Genomic DNA, 26,946 nt, shown 5'->3' on the forward strand with positions numbered 1-26,946 from the left:
GCAGTTTCTATTTATTTATTTTTATTCCTGATCTTTCACAATGGTGTTTTTTCAAATGACCCATTTATTTCATAATGACACTTTTCAGCAGAATCACTTTGCTTGCCAATCAAGAGAAACAAGGCAGAGGGAGGACAAAGGCAATTAGTTTCAAGTCAAGCCTGAAGGTCCCGACATGCTTTAAGCAAAAACTGCTCCACATAGACGCAACGTTTTCCACCCAACTAAACCCACTGACTTATAACTTCAAGACAAAGTTGTATCTTATTTATCAGAATTAAGCAGGCTTATAAACCATAAAATTGAAAGATGCATGCAGAGCTCCAGGACCTTGCAGCTGCACATATCGAATGCCCTCTAGCGATCCCCATACACTGGGTTTCTTAAGAGAAGCAGATTACCAGTTCTTACAAGAGAAACTAGAAACAAGTAACCAGCTCTATGAAAACAAGCATGCCCAACAGGCAACACCACACTGTAATACAGAGGCCACTTGTAAAAAGTATAAATAAGTTCAAAGTCACCTAGAGTCACATGGTAATGCAGCTGGAAGCCTTCCTGGGGTCTCCCCCTCTCCCCCCTTTTTTTTTTTTTTTTTACATTTAATAACCTTTATCAATAAAATCACCTTTTGGGAAATGAATTGTTTAAACATTATTATTATTATATTTAATGGGAAATATTTTTGACTTAAAGCATTAAAAAAAAATCAGTTTTAACATTGCTATGAAGAAACCTCTTTGCTTATCTGGTTAAATGTCCCACAGGGTTGGCAGTAAGCCGGCCGGTATTTTGTACTTAAAGGTAAAACCAGAGATTTTTTGGGTCGAGTGAAATTTTTTTCCCCCAAATCCACTCTGGTCTTATTTCTTTCTACTGAGGCCGCCTTCTCGTAAACGTGTACACAGTTTGCTTCTTGTGACTCTCAGCCATGTTCAAAGTATACGGTGAGAGCAGCGGAGCGACAATGGGGCTAACACCAATGCTAAGATAACCAGAGGCATGAACAGTAGAAGCCAGCGAGACGAAACTAACCAGGAAGTGGCATTAATTGAGTGTGTCAGAATGATTAGCATGTGGGCCGACAAATAAGGTGATGCCTGTAACTTGAGGGACAGAGGGGGGTGAGAACTCTGACCAATCCCTGCCTTTCGGATCGAATGGCAGGGATTGGTCAGTTTTTACAGGTCTGCAGCTGTTGGAGATCTAATTTTTGATCCTTTTTTCTGAATACAAAATGTATTTACAACTGCCAGGGTGGAAGGACCTTTTCACCCAGAATAAGTGTTTTTGAACAGAATGACCAACTATAGCTTTAAGTGTTTAAGAGTCTAACTGAGCCACTCAGAGACCCAAAAGCCCAGCTCCAAGTCCAGTCCTGCAAGAGAATGCCATGTTTTTGGAACAGCCGATGCCATTTTTAGGCAAACAAGTTGTCATACTTATTGACTATTGCCTGTTAGTCAATAATTACATTCAATTATTTATGTTTTCATTGACATTTAATGACCAATTTTACAAAATAATGTAAGGAGATTAAGACTGAAACACTGCCCTAAATAGTATTTTGTTTACATATATTGGGCTGAAAGAATGACGAGATGTTCCACAAACATCAAGTTTATTTTAGAGCACGAATGGTCATTGTGAATTGTTACGCACAGAAAATAAAGAGAAATTACTTGATAAACATGCTGGAACCTGGGGGAAGTCCCTGACCACAAGGATGCCACGGGGTCCCTGAGGATGCATGGAAGGTCACAGAGGATGCCACGAAGGAGACAGAGAGAGAGAGAGATTGCTGCTGCAGATGTGTTTGGCTCAATACTTGGCAGTAGAAGCAAGTAATGCCACTAGAGGGAGCTGTTTGTGAACCCCTTATCCATAAACTGCTGTTATTCTCCATTAAAGTTACAAGCTCGCTTTTTACAGTGTTTTTACTTGCAGATGAGTATGCTATTTTTTTTTTTTGTTTTGTTTTTTTCCTGTAATGGTCTTGAAACTAAATTCAAAGCCATTGCATTTACATAAGAAAAATATTGACAGACATGGGCTTAGAAACACAGGTTTCTATTGCTCCATAGTAGCTCAGTTTTGTTCTTCATAGTTTGTGGCATTTAGATTGCTTTTGTTTTTTGTGCATATACTTATTTATTTCTGATAATCAGTTGGAGAAATCTAACTTAACCTCAAATGAAAGGATTGCTTAATTGTAACCTTTCTTAAGTTAATACGCACACAACGTAGTGTAAATTTTCTGGATTACTTTTTTCTATAGGTGACAAATACAATACTTGCTGCAGTTAGTAGAGTGTATTAATATCCCATGACTTTGGACACTGACTCTGATGCATTATGCACTCTACCACGCCTATCTGGATCACCTGAACTTATTAAATGTATAAATGAGCAAAGTCTGGAAATAAGTGCAGCTCTCCTATAATTATGTTCCATGTGCTCTGTAGGAGTCTTAACGTCTTAACGTGTAAATTAGACTTTGGCTGGAACCGCCAGAGTTCTAGGGATGTTCAACACTGCTTGCAGCTTTAATTTGAATTTCTTTACTATAAAACTGTGTTATTGCTCTTGTTTTGATTATTGTAAGTTGTTGTACAGCTTTGAAAATCTACATTAATGTGATTAAAATATCGATGAAAGACAATCCCAAATTAGGTTTCAAACATACATATCATCTTAAATGTGAATTTAATGATTTTGAGCTCAGCTTCCTGTAAAGATGAGCAGAAAAGACTCACAGGACACAGTCCCCTGTCCTGTGAGAAGGGGCGGAGCCTCACGTAAGTCAGGTATGATAAGATCAGGAGAAACAGGTCGAGTCAGGCTCAGACTCCAGTCAGTGTAGATCAGAGCAAAGCAAGGCCCAGAATCTGGATCAGGGTGAGCATTAACTTCTTCTGCTTTTCCTCTCAGTGGGTTTTCTCTCTGTGGACAGAAGCAGAACTCAGTCTGGGTCTCCGGTCTGTGTCTCTCAGCTTTAATTTTTTTTATATCTTCAACCAGACAACGTTTTTGTTTTATGACAGGTGGACTTAAACTAACAGAGAAGCAGGAATTTTAAACCTTTATTCTCTTAGTAAAAAATCGTAGCCCGACCCGTTTGCCCTGATTCCTTAGCTGTGAGCTCACAGTTGTTTTTCTGAAGGCACGAGATGGAGGAATGTAAGCAGGACCAGGAGCACAGAGCAGAGCAGTTACACTAATGTAGTCAACAATAATCTAAAATCAAAGTAGTTAGTGTGCTGATCCAAAGCTTCAGATATGAGGAGTAAAAATGGAAGCTCAGACTGGTTCTTCTCCTTGTTCTGGCTTTCTGGTTGTTCTTTCTTCCCGCTGTGACTGATTGAACTCTTTAATCATCTGAAGGTTAAATTTAACCGGGTCTCTCTCTTATGTTTCCATGGTAAGTGCTGCTGGCCACCTCCTCCTTGGTTGATGCCGTTTCACGATCCATTGGTGTTTATGTTTTGATTTTCATCAAATCATCGTCTTGTTAGGTCTTGCCTTACATACTTCTCTTCTCTGGTCATTATTGTTAGTATGGTGTTGCCATATTTGTTCATGTTCGTTGGCTCTTTGTTTTGTGTATTCCTTTAGTTCATTCTTTTGTATTGTACATGTGATCCTTTTACACTTAGATTGTTTCCTGTTAGAGCTCTGACATTTTCACCAAGGTTTCTTGTTCAGTAACATTTATGTTTGTTTGTCTTGTCTTCTCTGCTCTTTTGTTTTGTTTAAGGCCCTGTCCACACGCGAATAATATGAGGTGTATCGGAAAAGGTGTTTTATCATTTAGGCTGTGTCCACACAAATCCGGTGTTTTAGGAGACCGTAAACAATAATTTTTGACGTTTTCATGTTTCCATGTGTACATGCGAGCCGTATCTTTTCTGAAATGATGACATGTGCCTCTTTCTCACAAATAACAAAGATGGTGCGGTCCAGTGTCCTTTCTCTTCCCTGCCTTAGAGCACATATTTACTTACCAGTTTCTTTTGCTCTTCTCTTGATCCCTGTTATTATACATGTTTCCTTGCAGTTTTGTTCAATCCTTTATTCAAGCCTAGTTGTGCCAGTCTGAGTTTTTGTAGTTTTACCTTTTTCATTAAAACCGCTTTATCACAATGCTGTTCTAGGGAACCTGTCTGCAAGCTTGCCCAACTTTTCCTCCCCTTAGTATCACATAGTGATGTTCTGACTGATGCTAAAATGTTAAAAGGTGACTACATCTCCAACAAGAGATGTCACTACATCTGAACTCACTCTGGATTTTTCTACATACTTGGAACATAATTCCAGTTCAGACCTGAAAAGTCACGCACACAGTTTTATCTGTAGGTTCCTCTGGTCCTCTACACACATGATGGGAATCAGTTTTCTGATTTAGAGGAGACTTCCTGGACCTGAATCACTGGGAATTGACTCATTCTGGTTTCTCCCGCAGGCTGACTGAAGTCCACAAAATGGAAGATTCTGATCTAAAGGAAGACAGAGCAGAACCTCCAGGATCCAGTTATCTGTCTATGAGGGGTGACTGGTCCAAAGGACACCATGCAAACCTTAGTAAAGAACCTGGACCCTCAGACACAAAGTAAGAAACCAGTTTTTACCTGATCCATGTGACTCCACAGAGATATGTATAATATTCACTCAATCGTTAGCATAGGAATAAAAACTGACTTGATTCTTATTTTAACTGAAATTGTGGTAAATAAAGATTACTGATTCCCCAGTTACTTATTGAATAAAAGGAAAACAGTGATTCCATCAAGTTTCCAGCACTTCAATGAGAACCAGAGCAGAGACAAAGTAATCACACCCTAGGCTAGGCCGCAGCCTGCCCTGTTGTTTGTACCGTGGGCAGAGGTTCTGTAATCTAAGACACGAGCCTGTTGTCCTGCAGGTGTTGGTTGGACTCATGTGATCCAGACCAGTAGAACCCGGTAATTAAGACAATGTTCAGTTCAGTCCCACACGTCCGCCTTAATGTTTCACTCTGGATCTATAAGCCTTCTACTTCTCTGCATCAGTTTGTGTTCAGAGCTTCTCCAGTGGTTTTTATCTTAGAGTGTCTCACTGATTGATGTGATCTGAGTAACAACATGTTTGTGTTTCAGAGGACGGAACCAAAGACGGACAGCAGAACCTCCAGGACCCAGCTGTCTGTCTATGAGGAGTGATGACTCCAAAGGACACTCTCCAAACTTCAGTAATGAACCTGGGTCCTGCCTAAACCAGGATCTGCTTGGACAAAGGTCAGAATGGAGACTAAAGTCTGATAAAACTCCGATATTTTGCTCATAACATGTCCCACAATCTCCACAAAGGGTCATATATTAAATCACAGAAATTGTCATTATGTCCAAGACAGCTTTAATTCTCTAAAGGGATTTCAACTTTCATCCACATTAACCGTCCATCATAAATTGTTACTGACAAAGAAAACTGAACCGATACACCAATAAACGCGGAAACAAACAGCTGATTTAGATTGATTACAGCCGCTGGTTATATTAGAAAATAATGGTTATCACAATATGGCTGTAATATGGTTCTGATGAGGAACTGCTTCGACTGCATTCAAGCTCTCTGTGACTGTAGTATATTTAGTGGCTTTAGTTGGTTAATGTAGAATCCAAATATTTTAGAAGGTAAAGTGGTAGATAGGTGGTCGAGTCATTAAGAAACTACATTTCTACCATTCTGCTTTAGCTGGAAAGACTCACTATCTCAAGTCTGTTTGCTATGAAGCCAGTTCAGAAAGACATTAATACTGTTTAGTTAGTTTATTTATTGCAAGTCATGTCATCATGGCAGCATTCACCAACATTATGGCATATCTCATGTTTTCCCCTCATCATGGAGCTCTAATATTTTGTGGGCGTGCTGGGTGGCTCAGCTGGTAGAGTAGATGCACCGTGGGCAGAGGTTCTGTAATCTGTGACACGAGCCTGTTGTCCTGCAGGTGTTGGTTTGATGCATGTGATCCAGACCAGTAGAACCCGGTTATTAAGATAATGTTCAGTTTAGTCTGACCCATCCTTCTGAATTTTTCTCTCTGGATCCTATAAACCTTCTGCTTCTCTGCAGCAGTTTGTGTTCAGAGCTTCTTCTGTGGTTTTTATCTCAGAGTTTCTCAGTGATTGATGTGATCTGAATAACAACATGTTTGTGTTCCAGAGGTCAGAACCACAGACGGACAGCAGAACCTCCAGGACCCAGCTGTCTGTCTATGAGGAGTGATGACTCCAAAGGACACTCTCCAAACTTCAGTAATGAACCTGGGTCCTCAGACTCAGAGTAAGAAACCAGTTTCTAAATGATGGACGCGACTCTGCTGAGACCAACAAGAGTTTAAACCTTGACTTCTTGTTAGAAACTGATGCAGGAAGACAAAAACTGGATTTTAAATCATATTAGTTCTTTGTTTGGTTATAACCTAAACTGGGCCTCGAGAGAACAGAACAAACTGTTGACGAAAAAACAAAATAGTTTTTTCTGTGAATCCCGAGCCGCTGTTTCACCAAAATTTAATCATGGTCCCATTATGAAAGTAAAGATTCTTGATTTCTGATTTTTTTCTGAAGTTCTAGCGGGTTCCTGGTTCCTCAGAGGTCTGTGGGAGTTGGAACCGTAACCAACAACTATGTTGGGACATTCCTAAAAGCACTTCCTGCTCCCACCATCACATTCAACTAATCACAGCGCTCCTTTCACACACATCAGCCAGCTGTAGACAGAGGGTCAAAGTACAGATTGGAGACTAAAGTCTGATAAAACTCAGATATTTTGCTCATAACGTGTCCCACAATCTCCACAAAGGGTCATATATGAAATCACAGAAAATATAATTGTCTCCAAGACAGACTGTGAGGCTTTAATTCTCTAAAGGGATTCAAACTTTCATCCACATCAACCGTCCATCATAAATTGTTACCTGTAGTCCTGCAGGTGTTGGTTGGACACATGTGATCCAGACCAGTAGAACCCGGTTATTAAGATAATGTTCAGTTTGGTCCAACACATCCGTCTCAATGTTTCACTCTGGATCATTAAACCTTCTGCTTCTCTGCAGCAGTTTGTGTTCAGAGCTTCTAAAGTGTTTGTTTTTTTATCTCAGAGTTTCTCAGTGATTGATGTGATCTGACATGTTTGTGTTTCAGAGGTCAGAACCACAGACGGACAGCAGAACCTCCAGGACTCAGCTGTCTGTCTATGAGGAGTGATGACTCCAAAGGACACTCTCCAAACTTCAGTAATGAACCTGGGCCCTCAGACTCAGAGTAAGAAACCAGTTTCTAAATGATGAACTCTGCTGAGACCAACCTTGACTTCTTGTCAGAAACTGACTTGATTCTGGACCTTGATGGATTGTTCTGTGTTTGACTCCCAGAACCGGCCCATTTGCTGCAACTTGCTTCCCCCCAGTGTAACTCCTGAATATATATATATATATATAGTTCATCAATTTAAACATTTTTGTAACCTCTGTGGTCCTCTGTGTCAGTTCTAAACTCACATCTGTTCTGTAAATTTTGATATTTTGAGATTTAAACAGGAAAAGGTTATTTGAAAAGTTTATAAACTTTTGCTTCTGGCACTAAACTGTAGTGGTTATTTAAACAGTCACAGCTTGATCAGATCAGATTAGAAGGACTAAAGCCAACTTTCAACATCAGCTTTAGCTTCCAGGTAGAGAAACCATATTGGTTGAACAGAGCCTGGTTTTTAATGTCTTTGGTGACAAAGAAACCCAGAAACGGCCAAGACGAGCAGAACAAGGTGGAGCTCAGAACCACATGCATAAAAGGAAGCAGACCTCCTAAATCAAACAAGAACTGGACTCAATAAGGATGGACTGTAATATATGAGGACAATAAGATTACAGAGGGACCAGAAACAAAGTCCAAAGGATCATCAAGAAGTCCGATGTAGTCGACCTGACTGTATACGATAAAGACCTGAACTTTAAATAACTTGTCAGCACTTCTAACAGGTCCAGATAATGTGCTGTCACATAACAAGGCTCTTTCTAAAGTGCTTGGATAAATGCAAACTGAGTCCTGGTTAATTGTGTTACACCATTAGAGCAGAAGATTCATCTTTCTACCCTGGAATCTAGATTTTAATCGGTTTTTGGTCTCTATAAGACTCTGATGGAAGCAGTTTCTACTCTGAGAAGTTAATGATTATTGTCCCGGACAATATCTTTAATGGACAAATACAACAAAAGAAAGACCAGTCAAGACAGCAAATAAAATACAATGAAATACTTCAAACCAGATACTTTCTGAGGTCTGTTCTGGACCTGCTTTAGGTGCAGTGTTTGTGTATCTCCATGCGCATCTTCCGCTTCAGTAGGACAACCGCAGCCTGTTGGTAGTGAACTGTTTCAGTGATGAAGACATGTCTTCACAGATGGAGGGAGAGGAGCAGCGTTTGTGTGGAGGAGCAGCTGTCCTGCTGTGCTTTGTGTCAGAAGGTCCTGATGGATCCGGTCTCTACCAGCTGTGGACATTGGTTCTGCAGACAGTGTATCATGTCATACTGGGTCCAGTCTGCTCCATCAGGACCCTCCTGCTGCCCCCAGTGTGGAGAAAGACCCAGAACAGGAGCAGGGCTGCTGCCAGCCAATCGGAGCAGCTGTGCACCGGGTAAGGCTGAACATCTACAGTGAGAGCGTCCTACTATTGTCTCTGTGGACCCAATTCTATGTCATTAGTTGGGATTTGGAAATTCAAGTGTTTCAGAGTCTTTCTGTGATCATTTATTTCCATTGAATCTCTGTAACTGATGTAACATCTGTGTTCACAACCCAACAATCTTTTGGGTTTGCTTTGAAGAGGATCTATTTTCAGCCCTTTGTGCTAAATGCTTTAAAACTGAACATCTCTTTAAAGCTACTGGTTATTTTCATGAATGAAAATTAAAAAGGTGAGAAAAACAACCTCTGCTGCACTGCTGCTTTCACAAAACGGAGATGGAGACTCTGAGTGACAGAAACCTTTATTTACCCTGATAATAGATCCCAAACTACAGCCTTTATAAACAACATGTAATATTTCTAACTATCTGCTGTTTACTTCTAGGGGGTCAAATCAGTCATATCTAATTTCTAGCCTGAAATTATTATTTTAAAACAGTCTTTGAATGAAAAATGCCATTTGCAATGTGAGCACTACCTGAAACAATCAATGGTTTCTCTAGCAGACCAGAGCAGTTCCTCTAGATTTACTTCATTATGGTTGGAAAATGCTGTTAGATACAATTTTTTCTTTCTCCCTCACTGCAAAAAGGGAACTAAAAGTAAGTAAAATGTTATTGAAATTAGTGTATTTGTCCTTGATTTGAGCAGGTCAATAAAGTTATCTGACAATAGAATGAGTATTTTGACACCTAAAATAAAATAATTAGATATACTGCATTTGAAATAAGATGATGAAGATGAGTTATTCCTATTTTAAGTGCAACAATCGTATTCCATTGGCAGATTATGGAACTTGAATGCTCAAATCAAGGACAAACACTAATTTCAAGACAGTTTTACTTACTTTTAGTTTCCTTTTTGCACTGAGCTGCCTCTACTGTAGCTGCTGTGTTTGTAGATAAGGCCAGAAACAGGAAAATTAGTACACTGGTGACATGATGCTAAAGAGTTAATGTGGGTTAAAGCTACCGCGTATATCTGTCAGTGTTTCTTCATCTGATCTGCTTAGTGAATCAGATCCTGGCAGTGAACAGATACTGGCCTCAAAACAGAGGCAGAAATATGCTGGCTCACAATCTAACATCTAGTTTTCCGCTTCTAAGGATGGTTTGTATTGTTTAGCATCTCATTATGTGCAGTAAGAGATTTTATTATGATAACACCTCCTGATGTTACAGATGTTTCTGTTCCAACATGAAAGTAGAGTCGGCAATTTTTTTCCGGACGTTTCCCTAAGTCCCTTTTTGAATAACTATGCACGCAAAGCGAGAAGTGCCTTGACTAGCTTACCTTTTTATGGTTTCACATGATGCGTGCTGCTTACATTTTAATTTGATACGTCCAACCTTTGGTAGGCGGGCACTAGGTGTTGCTCCGCCCAATCAGCTAGGAAAGTCCTGCTGAATGTCCCTCCTTTCCTCAAACGGATTACATGGGAGCAGTCCCAGATTGACAATGTGCAGAACATGGAGTGCTCCCCACTATCAATCTTGCTGGCCAGGTTACTCATCAGGGGAATTGTGTAAAATAAATAAATAAATGTCCCAAATCTACTCTGGTCTTATTTCTTTCTACTGAGGCCTTCCTTTTCTTCTCAAAACGTTTACGAGGTTTGCTTCTTGTGACTATCTCAGCCATGTTCAAATTATACAGCAAAAGCAGCAGAGCTACAATGAACGGCTAACACCTAAGCTAACCGCTAAGCTAACGGGATAAACTACATAAATACAGGCGCACGCACATTGGCTTTACGTGAGCGCATCAGAATGACTGGCATGTGGGAAAACCAATAGATAAGGGTGAGGGCATGACCAAAACTGACCAATCGCTGCCATTTGGTACGAATGGCGGTGATTGGTTAGAGTTTTTACAGGCCTGCAGCTCTCACAGAGATCACACTTTCTTTTTAACCTCTTTTTTAAAAATACATAATGTATTGATTACTGTCAGGATGGAAGGATCATTTAACCCAGTATAGTACAGTATAGTTTCTGAACAGGATTACCAACTACAGCTTTCATCACAAAATCATGTTTTTCCTTCTGTTGTCTTTTCTTTATTTCAGCAGATGTTGGTCTGCAGGAGGTTCTGGAGGAGCACAAGATCAGTCTGAGGAGGAGATGTGAATGTGTGACCGAAGGAACTGGTGAAACAAGAAGTAGAACCCTGCTCAACAGGATCTACACTGATCTCTACATCACAGAGGGACAGAGTGAAGAGGTTAACACCCAACACGAGGTGAAGCAGCTGGAGGCAGCTTCCAAGACCCAGAACCTCCACGACTCTCCAATCAGGTGCCACGACATCTTTAAAGCCTTACCGGACCAACACGGACCCATCAGAGTGGTTCTGACCAACGGCGTCGCTGGTGTGGGAAAAACCTTCTCAGTGCAGAAGTTCACTCTGGACTGGGCCGAGGGCCTGGAGAACCAAGATGTCAGCGTGGTGGTTCTGCTTTCGTTCAGGGAGCTGAACTTGATCAGAGGGGAGCAGCACAGTCTTCTCTCGCTGCTCCATGTTTTCCATCCGACCCTCCAGAAGCTCCCAGCAGAGAAGCTGGCCGTCTGTAAACTTCTCTTCATCTTCGACGGCCTGGATGAAAGCAGACTTTCTCTGGACTTCAGCGACAGTCGGCCGGTTTCTGACGTCACGCAGAAGTCACCAGTCAACGTTCTGCTGACAAACCTCATCAAGGGGAACCTGCTTCCGTCGGCTCTCGTTTGGATAACGTCCCGACCTGCAGCGGCCAATCAGATCCCTCCTTCTTGCGTCGCCAGGTTAACGGAAGTGCGAGGCTTCACCAACGCCCTGAAGGAGGAGTACTTCAGGAGGAGGTTCAGTGATGAAGAGCTGTCCAGCAGAATCATCTCCCACGTCAAGACCTCCAGGAGCCTCCACATCATGTGTAAGATCCCAGTCTTCTGCTGGATCACTGCCATGGTTCTGGAGAACATGTTGATCACAGATGAACGAGGAGAGCTGCCCAAGACAATGACTGACATGTACTCACACTTCCTGCTGGTCCAGACAAAGAGGAAGAAGAACAAGTACCAAGAAGCACTAGGGAGGAGTCCGCGGGAGCTGATGGAGGCTGACAGGGAGGTTTTTCTGAAGCTGGGGAGGCTGGCATTTGAACATCTAGAGAAAGGAAACATCTTGTTCTACCAAGAAGACCTGGAGCTGTGTGGTGTGGAGGTCACAGAGGCCTCGGTGTACTCGGGGGTTTTTACAGAGATCTTCAAAAGAGAGAGCGTGATCTTCCAGAATCCGGTCTACTGCTTTGTTCATCTGAGCATTCAGGAGTTTCTGGCTGCAGTCTACATGTTCCACTGTTTCACCAGCAGAAACATAAAGGTGATGGAGAACTTCCTGGGGAAATACCACAATTACTCATCTCTGGATGTCTTCCTGAAGAGAATCATGGAGAAATCCCTCAGAAGTAAAAATGGCCACCTGGACCTGTTTGTTCGCTTCCTTCATGGCCTCTTTGTGGAGTCCAACCAGAGACTCTTGGAAGGCCTGCTGGGTCAGACAAGGAACAGTCGAGAAACCATCCAGATGGTCATCAACAATCTGAAGGAGATGAACACCGATGACATCTCTCCTGACAGAAGCATCAACATCTTCCACTGTCTGATGGAGATTAACGACCTCTCCGTTTACCAGGAGATCCAGCAGTTCCTGAAGTCAGAGAAAAGATCAGAGAAGAAGCTCTCGGAGATCCATTGCTCGGCTCTGGCCTACATGCTGCAGATGTCAGAGGAGGTTCTGGATGAGTTGGACCTGGAGAAGTACAACACATCAGAAGCCGGACGACTGAGGCTGATTCCTGCTGTGAGGAACTGCAGAAAGGCTCGGTGAGTCCACATGTCTTCATTGTGTGATTCTGATTAAGGACTATATTCATCCTGTTGGTTCTTCATTATTCATTTATTCATTCAAGACTATTTGGGGGCTTTGAAATTAAAATGAAATTATGAAATTATAATTTAAGAATTATAATAAGAATTTGTGAGGAGAAAAGATGAGTAGATGGCTGTCCTGAATGTTCAGCTCATGCAGAACAGCTCACATGTTGCTGCTGGTAGACACTTTTTGTTATTGTTTTTTTTTTTTTATTCACCTTTTATCAGTTTTGATGGACTATTGAGATGACTAGAAAACTTTGAGAAGTCTAGAAATTATCTGTTTATTATGAATGATACAACCAGCCAGAGAAAGATTTTAAACTTTAAACATGTCTTCACTCATTGGGCTGCTACCCCATTATTCACCTTTTTAGAATCTTTTCAGTTCAATTCAATTTTATTTAAATAGCGCCAATTCATGATGCATGTCATCTCAAGGCATTTTTCAAAGTCAAATTCAATCAAATCAGGTAGATTGATCAAATTTCATCCATCCATCCATCCATCCATCCATTTTCCAAACCGCTTAATCCCTTATCCTAATCCCCGGGGGTTGCTGGTGCCTATCTCCAGCGTTCACTGGCGTTCTTAGTCTTAGTGAGGACGCCGGCAACAGCGTTCTGGATCAGCTGCAGCTGTGTGTTCGACTTTTTTGGCAGACCTGTAAAGACGTTGTTGCAGTGATCAAGTCAACTAAAATGAAACGCATGGATTAGTTTTTCCAGATCCTGCTGAGACATTAGTCATTTAATCCTGGAAATTTAAGGAAATGTCTGTTGCTGTATGCATTTTGATGACACGTTTAGCCAAAATCATAACCTGCGCTCAGGGAACGTAGACAATCTTTCACTTATAAGTTTCGCTCAAGATTTCATGGTGACATGTTCTAGCTGCTGTTGCGTAAGCTGGAGCTACAGAAGCTGGTGTCACCAAAGCAGGGCCGCGTTCCATTTAGTCTGTGTACATTCCCCGTATTTAAAACGTGAAATGCAAGATTTTAAGATAGAATTCTATAGATTTTAATAATATTATTAGCGAGAAGTACAAAGTTAAGGTGGATGATATATATAATACCACTGACAGTTGACTGCCTTCCTATTACAGAACCGCGCGGCAGTTCTCTGAGCTCCAGAGAGCGAGACATTCTTTCACAAATCAATCCAACGGCTCCCTGGTTTTTGTTGTTCTGTTTTCTTTTTATTCCTCATAGCTGACGTCTATCTTAGCTGCATGTCAGCGTTTGCTGTCATTTTAGGTAATTAACCCTGTGAATTGCTACAAAGCCTCCTTTTGCCTTTCCATGACGTCACAGCGACGAGTCTAACTTGACTTTCAACATATTGAACTTTACTTTAAAAAACACAGTCATTCAACCATGTTGGATACACCTGCATTCACGCAGCCCATAGTTTGCAACAACTTCTGCCTTAATGTTCAAGAGGATGTTTTAGGTTTTAGGAAATACAATTATACTGTTCATTCTTAACCATACAACAAAGGTGAAATAACCAAAAAGAGAAAGGCAAGGAAAAGAGAAGAGAAGAGGAGATCAGTTTTTCTGAATTACATGTGGACTGTATTCAATAACTCTCTATAAATAATGACCAGTGCACAGATTCACAACAATTCCCAGGGTTCTCCCAGAGAGCTCCAAATGTCGCTTAAAAATTCTTGCCAATGAATTTTAGCTTAAATGTTCTTCAGATAGTTGCTGATATCAGTCATAGTTAATGAGAGCTGCTTGAAAAATAAAACGAAATAAATGTTTGTTTTTTCTCTAATAAACATAGAACTATTCCATCAAACTTTTTTTGTAGTTTAACATGTCATCCATTTTCTATACCTGCTTTTCCATGCCGGGTGGGAGGTTGGGTGCCTGCCTCTAGCAGTTAATGAACCCAGGGTACATCCTGAACAGGTTACCAGTGACAGGACTAAAGTTTTACAGTTTTATTAAACTAAACGGCGCTGTTCCAGCTCTTCCTCTGCTTCTCTTTTAACACTAATTGCAGCAGGAATCACAAATGCCCACAAGCTGTGAAAGAAGGCGGAACAGTTCCGCAGAAGCCGGGCTTTAACTGAGCTCTGAACGGACAGCGCAGTGAACAAAAAATCCACAGCCCATTCATTATGGGCTTTAGTTTTCAGCGCGAGGAATGTAAAGTGTCTGTCTGTGAAGTCAGGAAAATGCAAGTCATACCGTCAATGTGTGAGAGTTGAGAGCCCTGCCCTTCGATGAGGCAGACATGTTCCCTTACGGCGTTTTTACAACGTATTTGTTTCTTCCCGTGTCATTTCCTTCATTTCTTATACTGACAACAGTGGATTGATCAGATCACCTGCCACTGCACTCTCTAACATAGAAAGGATTCCTGGATCAATGTGGGCTTCTGTGCTTCTTTTTTTATCTCTCCTGCTCTGTCTTCTCTAATCCCCAGTCGGTCGAGGCAGATGGCCGCTCACACTGAGCCTGGTTCTGCTGGACCCCATTAACAGGTTTTCCTCCCTGTTAAAGGGGAGTTTTCCTCTCCACTGTCGCTTCATGCATGCTCAGTATGAGGGATTGCTGCAAAGCCATGGACAGTGCAGACGACTGTCCACTGTGGCTCTACGCCCTTCTCCAGGAGGAGTGAATGCTGCTTGTCGAGGCTTGATGCAATCTGCTTGGTTTCCTTAGATAGGAAACTTTTTGACCAATCTATCTGGAGGATTTAATTGAATTGACTTTGTAAAGAGCCTTGAGATGACACATGTTTTGTGAATTGCTGCTATATAAATAACATTTAAACATTGAATTGTTAAAGAAGTTTATCTGCTCATTTATGCCAGTGTTTAGATGGTGGCTCAACCAAACAGCTCTTTTGTTTCTGCCATCTTTCCTGCAAAGTAAACTTGTAGGTTTGCTAAAGAAAAACTCCTCAGTATTCATAACATTTTTCACTTTAGTAGCGCTCTAAAGGACTAAGAGGCTTTGTGAGTAACTTTTATCTTACCACTGCAGGTGAAAAACAGCCTTCAGTCTAACCGCGGCATATTGACATAAATGGTATTAATATGCACTGTCCATGCAGCAACTAAATAAAATAAATACAAAATGAAGGTTCTGAGAAATATCTTAGAATTTGAGGAACTAAGATGTTTTCCTAAAATGGCATAAGAGCTATAAAAGTCTTTGATGCTGCAGGTCCATCAGATGCTGCAGAGAAAACTGGCCTTTCATTCACAGACATTATGAAAGGTGGAGCTAAATGAATATGCATTGATTACGTTTACAAACAGTAGACAGCCAAATCCTGTTTTGTAGTTCTGTTGTTTTACTAAAGTAATATCAAAATTTGATTTAATAAAATCATTTATTGTTCAGACAGATTGTCCTCCTGTCTAGAGTGTATCCTGGTGTATCCTGGTGTATCCATCGGTTGTTGCAGGCAGAGTGGAGCTATGATTCTAAAAAAGGTTAAGTCTAAATAGAAAATAGATCAATAAAATATTCAATCCTAATTGGTTGATCTTTGTCATCCCACACGTTGTGCCTATTAGGATTTTAGCTCCACTGATTTATTAGGTTCCTTCATCTTCTAATGAAAATAATGTTTTAACATCACGTTCATTGAGGCCTTCTGTGTATCCAAATAGTTCCTGCAGCAGACGATCAGAGCTCAGCATGAAGAAACAGGGTGCCAAGATGGCTCCTGCTCAAACCTTAGGTGTAGTTCAGTGAATGTTAAGCCTGAGATGTTTTACCCTGTTTCTCCGCTTCTCTGTTTCGCTCCATCGCTTTGATTAAATGGAGCTTTTAACAAAACCAGAGACACGGTCGAACCCATGACCTAAACAAGGACCACAGCCGACTCTGTAATCAGGTCAAAGACCAAAAGCCTGGGCCAAAACAGGACTTGAAGAGATTTGCTATGTCATGTCACATCAAATTGATGTAACGAGCAAATGTCCCTCAGACGATGAGATCACGGTTTTGCTATCGTGGTTTATCTGTTTATCTGTGTTTATTAGACTGGTTTAATTAGAACTGACTTTATTATTTCTCTAATCACAGACTTGTTGGATGTAGCCTGTCACAGACTGAATGTGACGTTGTGGCCTCAGCTCTGAAGTCCACCCCGTCCCATCTGACTGAGCTGGAAATAAGGGAGATCTACGAAGTGCGAGACTCTGGAATGAAGCATCTGTGTGAGATACTGGAGAGTTCAGTCTGTAAACTGAAGCTGCTGAGGTTAGTTTTCTCCATTCATCCGAGTAAAATCATTCACTGGTACTTTAATACGTAGTTTAATTAATATATTTATACTAATTCATTTTCTTTAAATGTAACTTGCTATCCAAATTTGTAATAAGAAACAATTATGCTGTAAATGAATCATTTTCTTAAGTTTTTCATAATGAACTTTATTTTACATTTCTTGATTTAAGATGTTTTGGATGGATGTGCAAAAAAAGGAAAATTAAGCCAAATTATGTTAATTAATGACTGAGAAGCTTCAGTTTGAGATTCAGATGACGAGAAAAGATAAGATTGCTTAATATCTCTTTCTTATTCACATCTTTACATCAACAACTACTCTGGCACTCGAGCTGACCATACCAGCCATGTAGGTACAATAGACCCTGCCACTTGCATCAAGAATAACCTACTGCTTTAGTGGAACATCCCTCAGCTGCTGTGAGTGCAGATCCTGGGCATAAATAGATTAGCAATTAGCAAGGAAAGAATGAACACAATGGCCATTAAACAGCAATTTGTTCACCAAAACAACATAGTGCTTTTGTTAAAATTCAACCAGGTACAATAGAAGTAATGTTTTATTGTTTACGTTGTCAATCAATGGTTGTTGATATTGTAAAATATTGAATTTCATCACTTCTTTTTTATCAGTGCTTAAATTGTCTTGATTTCAGTTACACATTAGAAACTTAGTCCACCATGTTTGATGGAGGAGAACTAGACATTTCATGGATGGTGAAAATTCCCTGGTTCCCAAACAAATTAACCGATAAGCTCCTAAATATTTCCAACATAAATGCCGAGTGAATGCACAGCTTAAAATAATTTTTAACAAATTTGTCCTCCAGACACCAGAGCGGAGGAGGAGTACTTTCAGGTGAAGGTTTAGGCACCTCTGAAACAGAGTTTTCTGTTTGACATGAAAAATTTGGAGATGTTGGAAGCACCCAAAGTTACTTTGTCCCTGAGCCCTTAAAGACAAAACAATTCTTAAATCTGCACCGGCGTAAAAACTAACGCCGTTGACGAGATCAAAAACAAGCTCAGCTTCTGAAAACAGTGACACTCATTTCTTCAAGGGGAGACTAATAAAAACACCAAATGTTCTGATTCAGACTGGATCAAATATTAAACATCAGTTCATCGAGTTTCTATGACTTTTAAACTCCAGGACAATTAATTTCCCACATTTGTTTTTTTGTTTGTATTCCAGTTTTAACCTGCATCCTGCTGACTTCTGCTCACATGTTTTATTCTTTATTCAGATTGGAGGGCTGCAGGTTGTCAGAGCTCAGCTGTGTTTCTCTGGTCTCAGCGCTGAAATCCAACCCCTCCCACCTAACTGAGCTGGATCTGAGTCAGAACAAAGACCTGAAGGATGCAGGAGTGAAGGAGGTCTGCGGTTTTCTACAGACGCCCGGCTGCAAACTACAGATATTGAGGTAAGACTCCATGTTTTAGTTAAGTGCTGATACTAACCAGAATCCGGCGTGGGCCTTGTGCTTGATCTTGTTATGCCCAGACAGACAAACAGAGACCCCGGTATTCAGTCTGACATGGAGTTACTTTTAAAAGGTTTTAGAATAAAGAATAAAGCCCTGGTGCAGGCAAACGCAGACGGCTCTGACCAGGATCTGTGGCACGGTGGCCCAAGGGATTGAGAAGTACGCATCATCTTTTCATAATAGTAGAAAATGTAGACAACCTTTAAGTTCTTAGTTTTGCCAAAGATTATGAAAATATACTGCCTGGCCAAAAAAAAAAAAAAAAAAAAAGTAGCTACCTGGACTTAACTAAGCAGTGTGACCTTTTTTTTTTTTTTTTTTTTTTTTGGCCAGGCAGTGTATTGTGCACATTTGGCCACAAATCATCAAAATGTCTTTCTGCATGTTCACTACTGAGCTATATAATACACTGGAGTGCTGATTTTGCCGAAAAACTGAAGTCACTGACCGCCATCTTGCTCCTCCCTACTCTTTTTCTGGCTGTGGGAAAACGTTTCACAGGTAATTCTACAGTCAGTGGATGTACTAACACTATCAGCTACTAGGAAATTATGCGCTGAAATATTTACATGTTATTCATCTAAAAAAAAATATATATATATATATATATATATATATATATATATATATATGTGTGTGTGTGTGTATATAAGTATGTGTATATGTATATATAAGTATATGTTTTTGTATATTGTTATTTATAAATGTTAGATATATTTTAATGAAAAAAAAGCTAAATATTTCAGCACATGACCTTCTCACTACTTGATAGTTTTAGTACATAACATAAAAGTATATGGCATTTGACATTTTAAAAGTTTTAAGCCCCCCCTGAACATGAGAAAATCCTCGTTATTTGATGCTGTAGCGCACATATTCCCTAGTTACTGGAGGAAAATAGGGAGTACCAATATGGCGGCTGGTGGCTTCACAGCGACTCGTTCTAACAGCGGGCAATTAGCACTCTAGTGTATAATAGAGATCAGTGATGTTCACCCTGTGCATGCATGATGCACGGATTCTCTCCAAGGTACTCCATCTTCCTCCCACAATCTAAAAGATGACTATTAATTGGTTACTCTATATATACTTTGGTGTGAGTGTGTGCATGGATGGGTGTTTGTCCTGTGATGGACTGGTGACCTGTTCAGAGTGTACCCAGCCCTCTTGTGACCCTGCGCAGATAAGCGGGTAAAGATAGATGGACGGACGTCATCTAAATGCATCCAACTCCAGATGCTTTTTTTTATTTTTTTATACAGACAACAATGTTGCATCCATAGCAACCACCTTACAGCAGTAGAAAAGTTTAACATTGTCAATTTTTTTCTTAGAAGACACTGAAGTCATTGGCAAAACTAATAAATGAAAGATTGTCTACATTCCCTGAACAAAGATTATGAAAATATTCTGCAAATATTATGTATACTTCTCACCAGGATTGTCATCAAAAAGCATATAGAACCTGATTGTTTTGTAAATGTTGAATTTTCCACAAAGTACAGGGAATGTCAGACATTTTCTTGTAGGGTGTGCATAGCATTAACTCTTGAGTCCCGTGTACTGCTTTACACATTCCTGTAAAATGGGCCCTGAGGTGTACAGTCCGTTTTTTAACCGAGTTTAGTTTATTATTTAGATTTTGTTACATCTGAATAAAAATTAGAACATGATGCTTTTCCTAAACAAGCTATTACATTTCTCACCCCCTTAAATTATAAATGAATAATGACAACAGATGTGGTATAACACTTTGTTTTATTACAAAAAAATATATATACAAAACAGACGGTCACATGCTTGTCGATATTGACCATACAGATCATTGGTTTGAATTCATTGTCCATGGCAGTATAGGAACAATACTGTGCATAGAACCCAGAACTGTCCATATGAGCAAAAATAACAATCTATGTCCTCATTCTTCTAGTGAGGACACAGATTGTGTGTCCGTATCTGGAGTCCGGGTGTTGTCGTCCACTTCCCACACAATGCTATGGAAAAAGAAATTCAGAGAAATATATTAATTCAAACCATGAATAAAATGTGTAATAGTATTTTTTTTTTGCCGACTTATCTGTCGAGGAGCACTTTAATACACATAAAACAATCCAAAAGAGGCTAAAAAATAAAAAGAACTAGACCTCTATTCTGCATCTGTAGACATTTCACTCCCCATCATGGGAAGCGAAACGTCTTCAGATTCAGAAAAGAAGTCTAGTTGTTTATATTTTTTAACCTTTTTGGATTGATTATGACCTGTATGACTGAGAATCATCACCAATACATAAAACAAACAAGCTAGATAGGATAGACAGATGTTTAAACATGGATATATCCCACCAAAGACAATGGCAGTCAAAGTTCATAGCGGCAGCAAAACTCACTAGTCAGACAGAGACTTGGGACCAATGGTTGAAACAGGTGGGGGTCTCGTCAGTCTGTGTTTTGACGGCGTGGAACTTGTTCTGTTCTCATATCTACAAAAACATAAATTACTGCATCACTACAGTTGTAAAGCATCCCGTTCAAAGCCAATATATATATATATATCAACTTGATTTTGTCACGATTATAATGCAGACAATGGCGACTATGGTTGTGCAATATGATAATAATACCATATCCTATAACCTCTTCAATACAAGCGTCCCCTAACCAGCGGGCAGTATGAAATGCGTCGAGTAAAAACGCTCAAATGCTATGTGCAAGAAGCACAGATCCTAAGTTAGATGTGCAGTATTTGCGTATTGCTTTTGCCTCGGAGGTCGGAACTCACAAGTCGCAGATTAAGTCATCTCCGCCTTTTTGCGATCCAGTTTCCCTCTTGTCGGACAGTGGGGAGGAGGGTCGCTCGCACTGTTGTTAAAACAATAACGACAATAACGCTGTTCTAGTTGGTATTTTGTGACTAGAGTTGCTACAACCAGTCGAGGTTTGAGGTTTTACTCAATGTTGCTGCGAGTAGCAGCCATCATGAATTCCTAAGTCGGGTATCATTCTGCTGCACCGACTAAGGCCCTGTCCCAATACTTGCACCCATGTGCCCCTTTGTTGTTGCGTTCCTGCAACAACAAATTTTTTGTGATGCATACAACCTGACTTTGGTCAATTAAATTTAAATTAAACAGATAAGTTAGTATAAACCACCACATTAGAAATGGCATTTTATATAAGCTAAATGTAATTAAATGTTTTATACAAAATTACTAATAAAAGATCACTCATATTGTTAATTTATTGAACAGAAAAGATTCACGTCGATCCTTCAATGAGGCAGCAAGGACAACCAGCACTAGATTGTCACATACTATTCGGCAGAACGTAAACGTAACATGTGCATTTCAAGTGTTTTGATTGGACGATCTGAGCTTGGAGCGAGAGAGCATGTTGGGCATGCGCACTGCTATCTCAGATGTTTATTTAAACAAACGGTGGTGGGTTAGTCAGTTTTCAGGCAGACTTAGATATATAGACAAATGTTTATAACATATTTTTATTGATAAAGGAATCGGTCTTTTTTTTTTTTACAATATTACTCTATGAACGATCCTGTTCCACTGATTTATTGCGAACATAGAGCTCCACAGTGACATCTGCTGGTGAGGCCAGGCCCCACTGGCCCAAAAAATGCAGAGACGCCACAGGTTAACGTTGGGCTAATACGAGCTATAAAAATGGCTGAGGTGGCAAATGTTACATACTTCATGCAAATATCAAATCCCCCCCAAAGCTAAACAGATACTGACCTGTCCAACAGATAAACAGCAACCTCTGGGTCGCTTTTCAGGCCCTTCAGAGTCCTTAATTGCCTCCACCGCTCAAGGGCTTCACCGATGTAGACTCTGGTGTGTCCTCTGGCTTTGTCCAGAGCCCTTTTCGTAGCAGCCTTTTCTGCCGCCGACTTTCTTGGTTTTGGTTTTTTAGCGGGAGGAGCTGTTACCAGTAATGTTGAACGTGGAATTCCTGGCTGCACTTTCTCTGCCATTTTACCTTCGTAAACATCATCTTCTTCTTCTTGTTTCGTTATGGTGGTTGGCAAATAACTTAAAGTGCATTACCGCCACCTACTGATATGGAGTGCGACTCAAAACATCTATATTGTTCTATAAATGCATTATCATATTTTGTTAATCAACTTTGTTTTCCCGAAAAAACTAATACAAATGTTAATAATTTTACGTTCTGAATCTCCCTGCAGTAAGTTTTTTGTAAATTAAATGTTTCTTAAATGTTCTTCTTCCTAAATTCCTCCCACATTAATCTTTCTCCATCTCAAATCTCCCACAAGCTAAAATAATATATTCCATTGTTTCACGTTCTCCACAATATTGAAAGCTTCCCGTATTATGTCATTGAATTATAAATAATGAGCTATTAAGTCTATGTCCAAATCTTAATCTTGCAAATAGTTAATAATTAATTAACTTGCGAGTAGTTAACTATTCCCAAGTTAAACTTGCGAATAGTTTCTCGCTCCTGCTCTCATCACTCCTACTCTTTTGAATCCTATAATACCGTCTTCTTTTATCGTCATTCCATTCTTTCTGCCACTTTTCCTTCAATCGTTTAATTGCACTTTTTGCTTCTGATTTGCTTGTAGTCACTGCAAGGTTGATCAGTCCTGCCTTTTTTGCTTTCCAGTCTGCCGTTTCATGTCACTTAATCCCAATATGTGCTGGAACCCAAATAAATACAACTGTTAATCCCACCATATGTATTCTAAGTAATGATTGTTTTATTTCTTTTTTTTTTTCCTTTTTTTTTGATTGTTTTATTTCTAATAAAATGTGTGGCTGTATTTTAAACTGGTTGATGTTGAGCTGAAATCTGAACAAATTATTGTCTCTTCTTCTTCTTCATGGAATATTATTGGTGGTTGGCAAAAAATGGTGTGTTACCTCCACCAAATGGTATGGAATGTGGATAAAAATGACTACTGCTTATATAAACAAACCAACTCAAAAAAGAATCCTCACACCAAAAAAAGAACTCAGATCCTCAGAATCATTTTGATTGTTATACAATAATGAAAAACAATTCCACAGTGCTTATCTCTTTAGTTTATTGTAAGCATTTCTATTAAATCAAAATGAATTCTTTCCATTTTAACATTTTGTATCATTTCTCTCCTTTCCTCGTACTTCTCACAATGTAGCATGACGTGTGGTACTATTTTGAGAACGATAAAAATGATAACTATTTTCAATATATAACATATATTGAAAACAAAATCTGAGATATGTTTAGTTAGAACAAAGTTACACAAAGAAGTGTCATTTTCTTATTACTAAACTGAGCACAGTAATGGCATATAAGCTTCCGTTCCTCAAAATATTTGCCATTTCCACATCTCCTAGCTTCTTTTTTAATTCCCTAAATACTGCTGTCAGATTTAAACCAACATGACCGTTTTCTTTCTAAATTTGAGGATGTTTTTTTTTTTATTATTTCCTCTTTCACAGCCCGTTTCCACACAAACCCACTGCCTTCATCTGAACTGTTCTCTTCCAAATTACGTTTACTTACTTGACTCGTAATCCCTCCTACATCTGCTCTTCTGTTTACTTCAGGATTCCAGTCATCCAAATCCATTTCCCCATCTTCTTCTTCTTCTTCTAAAGTCGCCATTCTAGTCCAGTCACACACCAGATTATGCAGGGTGCAACCAGGAATTTCAGGCACCATGACAAGAAAATCTAAATCATTCCAAAATCTTAATTAAATGTATAAAATGTCCTTTTTTGGAGCCCTCTGGCTGCCTGGGACCCTTGGAACAGTCCTAACTTTTCTGCTTCCTCTTTCCGCTCTTCATTACCCGCTGTTTTCCTAAGCTCCATCCAAATACCCCTAATAATAACTCTTGGCCCCTGCTTCTAGATCCTGTTCCTTGACCTTTCATAGGGTAAACAGTAAGAACAGTATCGTGGGTCAGGAAAGCTGATCTCAGCACCAGTTTATTTATCACACCAGCAATGGTGAAACGTGATGAGGGTGCACAGGAAGGAGGAGGGACCGAGGGGGACGTGGTCAAGATGAGACATGAAAGCGTCTGATGTTGGCCTTTCTTTCTTATTTTTTGGCTGGTAGAAACATGATAGTCACGTGACCGTGTTTCAAGCCAATGTAAATGAACAGGCCAAATAAACCATAGGACTAAAACATATTAAGGAGCCAAATTGTAACAATACTACGCTTCCCCTCGTGGACCAATGTGGCTTTTACACAATTTCAGTGTGACTGGGTTGATTATTGAAGTCACTTCACTTTCACTTCTTTTTTTTTTCACTTCAAAAAAAAAAAAGTCAGGGAGAAGATGCAGGATTTCTCTATGGAAACACAATTTTATTAAATATCCATACATTCTTCCTTTGATTAAACTATTATTCAATTAAGCTATTAAACGGGCGGTCAGCGGAAGACAAACAGAAACCAAGAGAAATGCTGGAATGTGTTGGAAGATTTTCCATCTGAACTTTTTCACTTGTATTTATTATTGCCGTTAAAGTTGGTTGTGTTGTTAAAATGTAAGTATTGTGTTGCAGTCCTGCCCTTTGTCTAACACTCATTTCTCCAAGAAGACACTAATAGCAAACCTTGATCTGGATCTTCACACGACATAACATGTTTGGTTCTGCTGGTTTAACTCTTTAAATCAGTTTTACTGGATCAAATATTAGACATAAGTGTATCATGTTTCTGGGACTTTTGAATTTAGTAAAATTAATTCTTTACAGTTTTATTTGTTCATTTATTTGTTTACATCATTTATTTGTTTATATTTTAGTTTTAGCCTGCACCGTGTTGGCTTCAGCTCACATGTTTTATTCTTTATTCAGATTGGTGTGCTGCAGGTTGTCAAAGATCAGTTGTACGTCTCTGGAGTCAGCTCTGAAGTCGAACCCCTCCCATCTGGCAGAACTAGACCTGAGAGAAAACAACCTGAAGGAGTGTGATGTTCAACAGCTGGAGCATCTTGTAAAGAGTCCAGACTATAGGTTGGAAATTCTGTAAGTAAATGGTTGGAGTAAGTCCACCTACTGTCAGCAATACTGTACTGAACCTAGTAAATCTGCCGTTTCTCAGTGGGTAGAGAAAGATAAGGGCTGTTTCAAAAGCCAAGATGGTGGATTAAGGCGGTATTTTCCAGATATCCTGTCTGAACCTGAAAAACCAGGTGTAGTCAATCCTGGTGCCTTATCCGTTCACACAGTGGTCACACGTATCAGAAACCAAGGTGCTTTGTCACGGATTTAGTTTTTTTATCTGAGGGTTCTGGTATTTTTTATCAGGCTACATTAAAATACCATTGAACTACTGTCATTATTTTAAAATTATGATGTTAGCCTGTACCATTATTCTACCATGGTAGAATGTGTGCAGCTCCACTCCACAGCTGCTCTGAACAGGACTGAACTCCCTGCTGCTCTTTTTCCTGGATGTGCTGCATCTCTGACTGACAGCTGATGAAGAGAAGCTGGAAACACTAATTTATCTCCTCCTTCTTCACTCTGCAGGTCGTGGCGGTCACCATCTTTGTAGAGGATAGAAGCTGAGCTGTATCCTGGTGATCCACAGACATTGAAGCTGCTGCAGTTTGAGTTTATAGAAACTCTGACTGGATCATGATGGCAAACTCTGCGCTTAGAGATTTCAATCCTTTTTTATTAAATTGTGTCTGTAATTTAGTGTCTGATATTGTTTGCCCCTTTGAACCAGTGATGAAATAAAAACTAAGCTGCATTTAGTAGTTAAGCACATGTCATTTTATCTGAATTTGATGAAACTGGAAAGTTGATCTTTTTTTCTGATTCATTTTCAGCCTGTAACCATTAAATATGTAATGAAGCTGAACTGTAAGGTTTTCAGGCTGCATGTTTGCTGTTTGGACTTTTTTATATTTTAGAAGTCTTCTGCAAATGTTGGAGCAACTCTGGTAATTTTATCCGTTTCTGCAAACTGCTCAGTGAGTAAATGATGGGTTCTTCAATTTCAAATCAAATATTTTTTATTTATTTATTTTTGAAGGTAAAATCTAAAACTTAATTAGGATTTCTGTTTCATCTGCTCCAGGTTCTCTCTTGGTGAGCGTTGGAAATCCTTTCTGCAGCAGCTGAGAGACTTTTAGATTTTAAGAATTTTAAAGAGGGTTGAAATGTGGAGTTACTACAATGATCCATGCATCAAACAGGAATTACTAGCTTTAATCAAAACTGAATTCAAACCAGAAATTAAACAACTTATTTTGGGTTCTTTGATCCAGTTTCTACCTTATAGTCATTCATTTGAATCAAACATCAGCAAGTCGTGTCTCACTTGATTCTGGAATAAAATCTGGACTGTGATTCAGTCAGAGCAGCTTTAGACACCATTAATCTGATGGAAATGTGGGAACCTTAGAGGAAAATTTTTCCTCTTCAATTGTACTTTTTGGTTGTTTCCTCTGGTTTCCAGCCTTCACTCTGTCTCCATCAGGATAGGAACTGAACCAGTTTCTATCTGTGTGAGAGACTCATAAAAGCATCTCTTGGGAAGCTGCTTCAGTTACCAAACATATGCATTAAATAT

At 39.7% G+C, this 26,946-nt stretch overlaps 1 protein-coding gene across 1 annotated transcript; it reads left to right on the forward strand.

The window, feature by feature from the left end:
- The first annotated feature begins 4,261 nt into the window (after positions 1 to 4,261).
- On the forward strand, positions 4,262 to 26,243 carry nlrc6 (NLR family CARD domain containing 6). Its single transcript, XM_036134847.1, has 10 exons — positions 4,262 to 4,609; positions 5,136 to 5,273; positions 6,199 to 6,318; positions 7,182 to 7,301; positions 8,437 to 8,672; positions 10,794 to 12,582; positions 16,688 to 16,864; positions 18,139 to 18,315; positions 25,218 to 25,388; positions 25,896 to 26,243. The coding sequence occupies exons 1-10, from the start codon at positions 4,482 to 4,484 to the stop codon at positions 25,918 to 25,920; spliced, it is 3,081 nt and encodes a 1,026-aa protein (XP_035990740.1). The 5' UTR covers positions 4,262 to 4,481; the 3' UTR covers positions 25,921 to 26,243.
- Positions 26,244 to 26,946: the final 703 nt, after the last annotated feature.

Source organism: Fundulus heteroclitus, unplaced genomic scaffold (genome assembly GCF_011125445.2).
Source record: "Fundulus heteroclitus isolate FHET01 unplaced genomic scaffold, MU-UCD_Fhet_4.1 scaffold_92, whole genome shotgun sequence".
NCBI lineage: Eukaryota > Metazoa > Chordata > Actinopteri > Cyprinodontiformes > Fundulidae > Fundulus > Fundulus heteroclitus.

What these genes read in the sequence shown, in the direction of transcription:
- nlrc6 (XM_036134847.1), top strand. Translation starts at nt 4,482, where the DNA reads ATGGAAGATTCTGATCTAAAGGAAGACAGAGCAGAACCTCCAGGATCC. An exon ending in CCTGGGCCCTCAGACTCAGA is followed by an intron (nt 7,302 to 8,436) that starts GTAAGAAACCAG and finishes ATGTCTTCACAG; the next exon opens with ATGGAGGGAGAGGAGCAGCG. An exon ending in AGGAACTGCAGAAAGGCTCG is followed by an intron (nt 12,583 to 16,687) that starts GTGAGTCCACAT and finishes CTCTAATCACAG; the next exon opens with ACTTGTTGGATGTAGCCTGT.